Consider the following 12666-nt stretch of genomic DNA (forward strand, 5'->3'; position numbering starts at 1 on the left):
ATACGGTACTGTTAATTTATTTCGTATCTGTTTCAGTGATAGCAAGAAAAAATTAAACACAATATTTGAGCGCCATAAGCTCAAACTTAAAAATGTTCGAGTGTCATTCGATTGGAAAATATATTTCTCCATAATCTATGTGAGATTCGTTTTTGAGGAAAAGTTAATACATAACATTGTGGCTTAAGTAATGTGGGGATTTGTGGCTGTATGGTCAATGATTCTCAAGGTCATTAAAGGGAACATTTGCCTTAATTACCTTAATAGAATTTAATATAACTTTAATATGAAATTTAATAAGAATTTAATATAAAAATTAAAACTAGTATATTGGTGAGTAATGTCCTACACGTGTAAAGGGGCCCACTGATTACCAGTCCGCCGGACGATATCGGCCTGTCAGTGAAACGCAAAATTTTACAGCTCCGAACAACCGACAGGCTGATATCGTCCGGCCAACTGGCAATCAGAGGGCCCCTTAAAAACAGTAAAATGTCAGGGGCCCGTTTCTCAAAAGCTTGTAACTTGTAATACAAGTGGAAGCCCCTTTCTAACAAAAGCTGTAAAGAGTGACATCCGCTTGTATTACAAGTTACAAGCAATTGAGAAACGGGCCCCAGATCTCTTTAGACGTGTTCATATGAAAAATATCTCTACATATAGAAATCGCCAATAGAAAATAACTTTCAATTTTATCTTTAACATTACAACTAGAAATTACCATTAAATAAGATTGAGCTATCGCTTTCGCCATTTCAATTTAATCTACTACGCTTATTTAGCTCGTATCTACAGTGCCTACGTCTAGAACTGGTTCTAGGCAACCTAATTTTGTCTAGAACGGTACCTAATCGAGATTTTAGTTGCACGGTTTCTGCTACTATGTCCTGCGGGCTCAGCACGGTTCCATTTTTATCGACTATCACTATGCACGTCCCTTTCGCACTTACATACTTGTTAGAACGTGACAGGCATGGTGACAAGGAATAAAAACGCGACCGTGCTAAGCCGCCTGGTCAAAGAAAGCCAACTAATAGTTTGTTTAATGCAAATTGCAAAGTCTCTTTATCAACTAGATTTAGTATGCTATTAGATTTAGATGGTTTTAACAATTGTATAATTCTATCCTAAAGTGGTCAAACGATTACTCAATGGTCTCAATGATTTAAAAGCTTAAAAATATACGGGTTTGTATTTAAAAGGTGACAAAAGTGAAGCGACATTTTAAAAGGCCGAGTATATGTAAGACACGATATAATCTAACCAGCAGAGTTCAATTCTGTCGTTACTATTACTTATATTTTACTCGAACCTATAGTCTTGTAGGCAAAGTGGCAGTATTATTTATTAGGTACTTTGTTTTAGGTTAATTTAAGAAGTTATGAAAAATATTGACAAAGTTTCTAGGTTAACATCTAAAGGATATCCTTTTGCCCCAGCTGTAACCTACTAGGCACACACATATTATCCTTCGATTACCCCAAATCGCACTACAATTTGTTTCTTCCTATTCATCCCAAGAAAAATGTATTGCAAATATATGAGTTATATGAAACTTAATGCATTTTTCTTTCGAAAGGTGGAACACGCCTTGTTCGCACCTCTAACTTTGATAATGACCCTCTGCCATGTACCTACACATCAAGTAGCAGTCAAGCGATAATGACCCTTAACATTTCGCACGAAGGTTCATCAATCGCAAATGTTACGATGGTAATGTAAGATTATGGTAATTTGGGTGCAAGCAGGTCACACTGAATCATAAAGTTGACATTAGGCGCGATGTTGTGAACTGAATTTGATAAATTGTTGGTTGTGATGCCTAGTTCGTATTTTGATGGATAAAGTAGCGACACGAAATTAACGTAAACAAGTGATTTATGTTACTTAGGGTCGGTCACCAAGCCGTCTGTCACCTGAGTCTGTCACCGTTAAAGAGTTCGTAAAATTTTATTGTACGGGAAGTTTCACAGTTCACTGCTGAGTGACGGTAGTCAGTCGGTCAACTGTGGTTGGTGCAAAACACGGGAAACATTTCTGAAAAATTAATTTGAGTCAAACTCTGCCCCCTTGGGTCAAAGACTTCTTAGGCAACTATTGAAAAATCGTGAGTTATTAAGATAGCGAAAAAAGAATCGTTAATTGTACCTACAAATAAAAAAAGGTGATGGTTACTGGTTAAAGACCCCCTTTTTTAACCAGCGATTTAAACGCAGCAACGATAAATTCATTTCAATATTTCCTTTACCATTTGATTAGGTGAAATGGTTAGTAACCAATTGATAAGGGTACGGAACCGTGTTTTACTTGATATGTATTTGATAAATAAGGAAAAAAAATACCAACTAGAGCAAGATAGGATGGTTTCACGGTATTATAAAGTGCTCAAAAGCATCTCATGACTCATGACCTGAGATATGACAAAGAAAATTTGACAACAATAACTTGAACAATCCAATCGGGAAAGTAGAACAAACTTTCCATTTAATATAATGCTCTGAAGGATTACAAACTACTTAGTATAAGCAAAGAGAATAGATAGTAGTATAAGTGATACTGTTGTAACAGTAGTTTAAAAACCGGTCAAGTGCGAGTCGGACTCGCCCACCGAGGGTTCCGTACTTTTTAGTATTTGTTGTTGTAGCGGCAACAGAAATACATCATCTGTGAAAATTTCAACTGCCTAGCTATCACGGTTCATGAGATACAGCCTGGTGACAGACGGACGGACGGACAGCGGAGTCTTAGTAATAGGGTCCCGTTTTTACCCTTTGGGTACGGAACCCTAAAAAGCATAATATATTGCTTTGTTTTGATCGATGCCCTTAGCGTACTATTATTTATTCGCTTGTCAGTTGCTATAGGGTATTTGACTACTAGTCAAATCAGTCTCTTTTTTCGAACTGTCAAAACGATTTGGCTATTATTGAATTTATATGAAACACTGGCCTGTGACGTCATGATCATATTACCAGAATATTACCTACCCTTTATAGTTTTATACGGGTTTTAAAATAGAAATTGTGTCTAAAAATAACTGCTGTCTACGTTTCTCTATTAATCGTCTGATGCTTTATTTCATGCATGGTGTAAAGTAATTTATTTTAAATACAGTCAAATACCCTATTAAATATTTTTTTACTTAATCGGATTGATGATATAGCCCGACTATACGAACATAAATAAAAGCCTTTATCTAATTGTAAGTATCTATTTAAATATCAAAATTCTGGAAGCATATAGGATAAACACTGTACTTCTTACAATCGAATTGTTTTCTACTGATATTAACTACCAGTTTAGAGGCAATATCGCTTACATGTAACAGCTGTACCGATGTCGTGCATAATTATTTTCAATCGTTTTTTCACGGAAACGTACGAACGTGTCTTGCTATTTCAGTCAGTTTCGGTACAAAAAGTACTGAGGTTGACTGAAGAAGCATGACAAATAGGTACGAACCTTTCTGAGAAAATACGCTGGAAAACAATTATGCATTACACCTGTAACCACATAGGCAACAAGCAACAGAAGCATGTCGTCACGCTAATCTGCCACAGTGTCAATAAAGTCATGGGAATCGCCGTCGACGCAACTGCACTGAGGGCCTACCGCAAACCGCGTTCGACGTGTTGCCTCCCTGTCATACTTACGTACGAATTTACAAGTGCGAGAGAGAGGCAATAACGTCTAACTCTGTAGCTGCTGCCGGTTGTCGATTAAACGCGTGTTGCAACACGGAACTAATCGAGCATGTTTTAATAGAATCGTGATTATTTTTTATCGAAGGTAAGATAATGGTGCAATTTTATCGTGTAGATAAGACTGACTTTTGTGTTCGTAATTAAATTAACATGTGTTTTATTTTATCTAACACTTATTTGATGATATCGTGCCGATGAGACTGAATTTTGTGTTCATAATTAAATTAACATGTATTTTATTTAACACCTTGATGTTGATTTAAAAGACAACGGAGAAAATTGTTGTAGAATGGCATACCCAAGCAGATCACAACCACGATCGACGTTAGAGGGTTTTGCTTAAGTAGTTACACTCCATGTTAATATAATAAAAAAACCGGGCAAGTGCGAGTCGGACTCGCCCACCGAGGGTTCCGTACTTTTTAGTACTTGTTGTTATAGCGGCAACAGAAATACAAAATTTCAACTGTGGAGTCTTAGTAATAGGGTCTCGTTTTTACCCTTTGGCTACGGAACCCTAAAAAGGAATAATTACTGAGGCTAGAGACTAACCCCCTTATTCATAAACGCGCTACAGATCTCCATTATCTATTAATCGTTTGTCTTTATCTGTCATTTTGACTTATGTGTTTGTAAAAAAGGGATAAAACATAATTTAACTAAATCACGCCCGTAAAATTTTATGAATAAGGGCTTGAGTACAAATCACGCGAGGTTCGAGAGGGGGGGTAGGGGTCACGAAAAAATCACGACTGATCACGTTGGGGGTGGGGTATAAGGAGACCTCACGTGTATTTTTGTACAGTGAACGAAACTAAGAAAAAATACCTATCACATGAGTAAATACTTTGTCTCGGATTCGTTAAACAGAAATCTCCACTCCGAACTTCAAAATAGCGAGTCTATTTTACGAAATTTTGGAGCGCGTGGCTTTGACCGGTCGGATAGAAAAATTTCAAAAAATACACGTGCGGTTATGTGGGGGAGGGGGGAGTAGCCAAAAACCTCACCAAATATCACCAAGGGGGAGGGGGGATCAAAAAGTAGCCGAAAACACATCGCGTGATTTGTGCACAACCCCTAACGGGGTAAATGACTATCTCACACTTAGATTAAGAACAAAGGATACCCGTCTCATAAAACAAGGAGTAAAATAAGCATTTTGTTTTTGCCTAATTACTCGTAGTAGTAGAATAAATGTTGTTTCTTATTGTTTCAGGATAATGATGGGACACAGGCTTCTGGCAAGTCATTGAGAATTTACGACACAAAGAACAAAATGAAGTTATAATGGAGTCCCCAGTAAGAATATCCTTAGGTGGGTGTTCATGGTTATTATTCCTAAATCTTCCACTTTAGCGTGAGAGGCTGACAGGCCAATTCGAACGTACACTAACATAATAATGATATCTGAGTTATCGTGCGTCTCGCTCATGCCAATACATGTACGGACATGTACAGTCAAAGTATTTAATTTCGGTACATTTTCGTTCCTTGTCAGGGTGACAGTTAATTTGAATGTCGCTAGGGACCACATACTATTGTCACTGTGAAAAGGTACTTAAACTACTGAAATTAAATTCCTTGACTGTACGAGTGAAAGACACGATAAGACAAGTGAATGACATAATAGGCTAGATGACAAATTTTCATTTACGATATCAATCGATCAGGTTTGTTTTTAGGATCAAATGTCTATATGGGACCCATTGCAATAAAGCAATACAAAAGTCAGAAATGATAGTCTAAGTCTGACAATCGTACTTCACTCGCGAAACGCTCCTAACAAAACGATAAGTGACCGTGACGTCAAGGTCACTGAGAGTCCATCTTGAAGTATGGACTGTATGGAAAAAAAAGATAATTGCGTTTTTGTCGGTGAAATATTGCGGAATATAAATGTATATAAATATATAATAAAAAAATATTAAGGAATCGAATGGTATCCTTACTTATTTCCTTCTTGAAAGTTAAAAAAAAACTAAAATTTTGGAACTTTCAGGTCCTGTATTTTTGTATTATTTCCATATATTATTTTAATATCCACATTATTCTGATAAATTGCTCATTTGCTATCTATTTTACTAGGTTTTGTTATAAAATTCAACATATGTCATCATCCCTATTTAGATGTCATTCTGAAGTCAGGGTACGTTTGACTTGGCCTGTTACTGTTACCCCCTTATTCATAAACACGCTACAAATCTCGATTAGCTAATAATCGTTTGTCTTTGTCTGTCATTTTGACTTATGTATTTGTAAGAAAGGGACAAAACATAATTTAACTATATCAGGCCCATAAAGTTTTATGAATAAGGGGGTGAACAATCTATTGTTAGATTATTTTTTCGTATAGTTTGTCTCTATATCTTTACAATCGAACAAGAAATATAAATTTTAATTTTTAACAAGCAGAAACGTCTGCGAACGATGCTATTAAGCTTAGAATAAATTTAAAAGTAGAATAAATTTAAAAGTGGAAAAATTACTGTCTTGGGTGAGACTTGAACTCCAGATCCAGAGGCCGTGAGTTCAAGTCTCACCCAAGACAGTAATTTTTCCACTTTTAAATTTATTCCAAGCTTAAGAAATATAAATATGTATTGAATTCACACTATCGTGATTAATACGTAGGTTGGTTTAAAACTTAACTACATAATCGCGTAAAATTAAGTTTTAAATTTACCTCTGAAGTTTCGAGGACGGCGTTGTCCCCGTGGTCTCGGAGTTTTTCGAACTACCCGCACTTGGTCTTGTTTATTGACTTGAACGTTTAATTTACGCTTGAGCGGTTAATTTTACGCGATTAAGTCGCGTCGTTGTAAATAATAATGAGTAAAAATCGTAAAAGTTTAAATCTGTGTTTAATTATTTAAATCAAATTATGTAATTCACTGGAAGCGATGCTCAACTTAGACATGTTAGATGCAAAAATGCAATATCACTAACGCGTAACGCATAATGTTTCCAGGTGCAGCATTAGTAGCATACCTGCTACTATTGAGCAGCACCCCAGCCGGCGGCAACGCGCTCCCGCTCGAAACGACCCCGGCCACCGTCCCCGACGACCGGCCCCGGCCCGCCCGGCTCAATGCCACCTGGCCGCGCAGCCGGCCCCGGGGCCTCGACCCTGTCCTCAACGAACTACCCAAGGGCTCAGTCTCCGAAGAACACACCGAGAAAAATGCCAAGTACAAACACAGAGGAAGGACTCGTTATAACTCGCGCTCCACCACAGTAAGCCCTCTGAGAAGGGTCAGAACCACAACCGAAGAGACGGTCCCGGGAGTGATCATAGTGACTCCGACTGCGGAAGTAAAGAAGCCAGAGCAGATCATGGATAGCATGAGAAACTATAAGAGAACGAAAATGCCAGTAAGCACAAGTACCACTACGGAAGATAGTAAAAGCGAGGAAGATGATGATGATGACGACTCATTCGAGAAATTTACTAGTAAATTTGATGACAACAATTTCTTTACTATACCTGGTTTTGATGATGATCATGGAAAAGATTCTATAAAAAGTCCAAGTGATAAGTACAGTGATTATACAAGTACAGTACTGAGCTCCTTTTCTAGTTTCCTGCCTAAAGATGATGCCGATTCGCCCTACAAATCGAATTTCTTCGATTTTGATACTGACTTGACCACGCCTAAACATGACTTCTTCGATAGAAAATATCAAGAAGTATCTTCAAGTATTATTAAAAATTTGGATGCTATCAAGGCAAGATCGCCACGACCTAACGTAACAAATGTACATATAAGTGAAAAAGTAGGTTTAAGCCCAAATTTCACTAAGCCAGGTAATAGGTCTACTATAATTATCAAGAATACCAAAGAAACCCGCCTTATTGACAATGATGGAGCTGGAACTAACAACAAGGAACTTTCTGATGTGCACGGCACAAGCGTTTATTATGAAATGTCCGTACTCTCCACCGAAACATACGCAATAAATAATTCAAATGAAGATGATTGTGACAATGACACATTACCTTCGGAACCTACAGTTCAGACCCCTGCTGAAGATGAGTTGGCATCAATACAAGGAACTCCGTCAAATCTTTTTCCTGTTTCCACAAAACCACTATTTCCTGATCCTGAATTGGGATCTACCGTATCCAACTTTTTACAATCTTCTAGTTCATTGCCACCTTTCTTTAATCCTTCAAGTTCAATACCCTATTCCACCATAAATTCTATATCATCTACCGAGAAGACAACGAGGCCGTTCCCTAACAGCTTCCCCAGCAGAAATAGAGGGTATTCTAAAAGACTAAACGGCTTTACTGGGACTAAGGATTCTCCTAACAACGTCACACCGACTGCCGATAATATACAGACTCATAATGTCAGGAACTCCACAAGAAAATTCCATTACACGACGCCAAAAGCCAAACCAACGTGGATGACTCCAAGGCGGAATATTACCAAAACTTATCCAAAACCTACTTATCCTACAACAATATATGCGGAGCATTTCAGTATTAAAGATAGAAAGACCACAACCGTCCGTCCAAAACAGTCTAATAAAACCGTTCTAACCACTGTATCATCGGATATAGATCCAGTTTTGCAAAGCGATGTGAGCGGTGTAAAGAAGCTGGTGCAGTCTCAGACGATTTCCGACAACAGTATTCCATCGCTGTCTAAGAGGGGGTCGATGAAGTTCGGGACTACAACAGCCACATCCGCGGAGGAGGAGGCGACGACCACCAGCGAGCTGGAAATTCCGCCTACATTGACAGCGTGGGCACTGGCCAGCTTAAGAAGCCCTCCTGGACCGGCAAATATAACGAGCTCGACGCAAAAAAGCGTCGAAGAAAACGAGGTGCAAAAAATTAATGAAATTGCAGGTGAGTTTTTTGTAATATGCATGTTTCAAATTGATATTTTTAATAGATTGTACTTATATGTAAAAATTTATAAGAGATCTGTAGCAACAACAAAAGAACCGTCTGTACTGACTGTACTAGGTACACAGTTCAAAACAGTTCAAAATTATATCATTCTAAGGTCTGCATCAGCAGTTTTACATGAATAAATGGTGCCTTCTGTGTCTTCTGAGAGTAAAGGCACGAGTTACTAACTACTTATACAGTATAAATAATATCCATTTAACTACACCCATATAAACTGGTCTAAAATTTGAAAAATATTTACAGAGTTCCCTCGATTTCTCACACACATTATCAGATCCTGACCTGATGACTATTTAAAAATTTGTAAGATGTATAATTGTGACGTCCCATGGGTAAAGGTACCTTATGGTGGTTGGCGCTTACGCTATTATTAACGCCGCGCCAATACTATTGCGGTGCCATGCGACGTAAGCGCCAGCCGCTATAAGGTACCTTTTCCCGTGGAACGTCACAATTAATTAATTACATAACATTTAATTCTTGTTGTTTTGTTTTTCAGACAAAAACGAAATTACTACGAGTTCGACCAGTACAACTCAAACTCCAGAAATGAATAACTTAGCTACCAAAAAGATTACAGATATTGACCAAAACAAGTTGCCTTGGCGACCAGTGTTTCCTCACGCGTCACCTGACCCTGATATGAACACGGAGGTTATTCCAACAGAGAACAAATCTGAACGCCTACCAGCTGAGAGCAATATCTCCGTGCAGAATAGTTCTCAGCCAATCACGTCCACGGCCACTGAAGGAGTAAAAACCGAGACAGAAGTTACAGAGGATAATACCAAAGCAAAAGAAACAGTTACTTCTTGGGTACCATTCACTAAGAGTGAAGTAAATTCAGGTGGAACTTTTGCTTCTATTACTAAATTCCCTAAAGGAGTAACGACGCCACTCGACGAGACTCCTAAGCAAAATAATGAAATCGTTACTGAGGCAATTGCTGAAGAATCGGCCACCACTGACTATGAAATAACGACTAAAAGATTTTCCTACGTTCCTACAGAAGCTGTGACTGACAAAGTAGAATCATCTACGCCCAGTGAATGGCATCCAGTGGCTCCGACTAGAACAAGAGCAACTACAATAGAGGATAGGCCTATTACAACATACAGACCTAAATATTATACCACGACGGATAATGCTGAAGAATTCACTACGAATATTCCGGAAACAACACCATTGATTGAGGTATCGTCACTATCAGTAACTAATGTAACTAATTTACAATCGGAATCACCTGCACCAACTACTCAAGTTGTGGATACCACATCAAAACAGCCAGCAACGCACGCTGCCATTACAGAAATAGATTTGCCTACTGAAACCACAACTGAGATTGTACAAGCTACGTTTGCACAAACTGAAGCTACCACTGAAGTAGTAACTGATAAATCGATACAAACAGAGAGTTCTGAGGCTGGTGTAAGTACAGAGGTCTCTGAAACACCACCAAGCGCAATGAAAGAAAATATTTCTGAGGATAGCAGCGGCAGTAACGAAGTCATAACTATGGAGACGACAAAAATGGTTCCATCTTCATCGACCACGTCTAGTACTAGCACTACAACAACAAAAACAACTACCACGACAAGTACTACTACTACAACTCCTGCTCCAACTACAGAAGAGAGAAAAGAAACAACAACAGAAGAAGAAACAACAACATCTCAAGTATCAACTGTGCCTGTAGAGAAAATTGCGGAAACAGAAGTTGACGTAGAAACAACGACAGAGTTGGGGACGAAGCCGATCGGCGAGTTGGAGGACGTGTCGAGCTACGGCGACGTGACGACGGAGCGACTCACGCCGATGGAGGAGGCGGGTTCAGGCGCCGCGGTGGCTATCGCCGTCAGCACCATCGGAGTTATAGCCTTGATCCTGCTTATTGGATTATTGGTAAGCATTTTATACATACCGTTTTCTTCAACTATCTATCTATTCTGCTTGAAACTTTAAATACAATGTTTTAAATGTTGTATAGCTCTATAGGTCAGGCTGTCTGTCGCTATCTAAGTCATTCATTGTGAATGAGTTGTGAGTCATCCTTGAATAATGCTACCTATAACATTTCGATAGACTAAACAATAGGCATAAATGAATAACGAGCTTCAAGCACGGACAGATTAGGAATGTAATTCGTTCACAAAGTGGCCATGCACTTTTGCAGCTGGGTTTACCTACTGGGGGCCGATTTTTGAATTTCGACCGCTCGATTTCGTGTATTTCGTTCAATAATATCTCCAGCACCCGGCATTTAAATTCTACTAATAGAATTGAAAACGAGTGGTCAATACTACTCGATTCCCAATTTCTAAGGCTCGTATTTCAAAAATTAGCATTTCGCTGTTATCCACCGATTTTCGAGTGACGAAATCGAACGCTCGAAATTCAAAAATCGGCCCCCTGATCCCTTCAAACATTATCAAATCGACTTTAACTAGTGCCACTCAGTCTTTGTAGTAGGTAGTTGTCAAAATCACGTAAAAATTAAAAAGTAGAACAGGGTGCGATTTTTAAATTTCGAGCGATAGAAATTGGGAATCTAGTGGTATTCACTATCTGGACTCGTTCTCAATTGTATTAGCAGAATTTAAATGCCTATATTACGTATAAAGCCGTCGTTTTTTTAAAGTGTTATTCTATGGAACTTGCTAACTATGTAAACAAAAGTTACTAGTAAATTCATCATTCAGAGACAATTTCAATATGGCGGTTTGTTTACATAGTTAGCAAGTTCCATAGAATGACAGTTTACACGCGACCACTTCATAAGTTTTAGAGCTATAGCTTCGATGTGCAAAAAAAACTAAGTAATTGAAATCATGAGTCCATTCAGTCGAAGTGAGTATAGTACAATAACGATAAGGTCGATAAGTACCATAGAGGAAGGATCCGAAGGTACCATGCATACATACCTACATAAAAAAAGCATAATTTATTATTTAAATCGGAATTTAAAACCTTCAGATTACGTACCTAAAAATAAAATCTAATTAATTTTTGTAAGTAGCTATATTGTAGGTGTAAAGTGTAAAGTAGGTGAGCATATCATTGGGCACGGGCAGTGACGTTGACAATCATAAAACATTAAGGCAAAATTTTGAGCGTTTTTGATATTTCGCTAATACCTGTAAAATATTTTGCTTAGCGCGTTTAAAGATGTGTTCAACGAAACAAACTGCAATTGGTTTCAACATAATTAACAATTAAAAACTCTTTTTTTTATCTTCTGTCATTACTTTTAGAACCGACCGAAATTAATGAAAATTCAAACAAAACATAAGCTACTCTATGAGTTATGACTCTTGTTTATGATAAAATGTTGCCAATGTGTTTAAAAACTGATGTTAATTACCGTAGAGTTTCGTATCTTTGCCTGCGCTACCTATGTTCGCCTAGTTTGACATAAGTTGCCATAAACAAAATGTTTCTAATGTAAGCCTTACATAAAACTGCTAAATACAAAGTAGTTTTTACGGGTGTCAACATTCTTCGAACAATCTGCGGCTAACTTCACACAGTTGACTTTTAGTGAGGTTTTTTCGTGACACCGACCACACGTTTTTCTTTACCAGTGTTTTAACTTCAGTTTTAAACGGTGATACGGACCCGGTAATGTTAAACTTTTTAGATGAATATATCCTATAACTATTTCTTTTTCATATGAAACTATTATTTAATGGCTAGCTTACGTTTAGAATTCACAATTGGATAAAACATTGGTGAGGGTACTTTGCGTCCATCTTGTTGCCAAATTTCGCCTACCCCTAGGGTTGACAAATTTTTTGTACCACATTAATTGGTGGATGAGATTACTTGTTTCCAAATTTAAATATTTTCTTATATTTGGTTATTTTAGTTTACGCTATATGCAAATGTTTATTTCTACTCTTACCGATGTTAAGTAGGTACCAAATAGGTATTTTTATGTCTCACTTTGTGTAAATAAGGTTGATTTGATGTCAATTACGTAATAACAACAATTTTGCAACCATTAAACAATTTTGTTACAAAAATTATTTTTTTTTA

The 12666-nt window shown here is 37.7% G+C and overlaps 1 protein-coding gene across 1 annotated transcript in view; it reads left to right on the forward strand.

Moving 5' to 3' along the window:
• The window catches only part of LOC134798779 (mucin-2), a 93830-nt gene that overhangs the window by 65699 nt on the left and 15465 nt on the right, over nucleotides 1-12666 (forward strand). Inside the window, exons 3-5 of the mRNA XM_063771154.1 lie at nucleotides 4924-5022; nucleotides 6676-8565; nucleotides 9131-10533. Coding sequence (XP_063627224.1) covers nucleotides 4995-5022; nucleotides 6676-8565; nucleotides 9131-10533 — 3321 coding nt within the window. The 5' untranslated portion in view covers nucleotides 4924-4994. The remainder of the gene's footprint in view (nucleotides 1-4923; nucleotides 5023-6675; nucleotides 8566-9130; nucleotides 10534-12666) is intronic.

This window comes from Cydia splendana, chromosome 17 (assembly GCF_910591565.1).
Source record: "Cydia splendana chromosome 17, ilCydSple1.2, whole genome shotgun sequence".
NCBI classification, from domain to species: Eukaryota; Metazoa; Arthropoda; class Insecta; order Lepidoptera; family Tortricidae; genus Cydia; species Cydia splendana.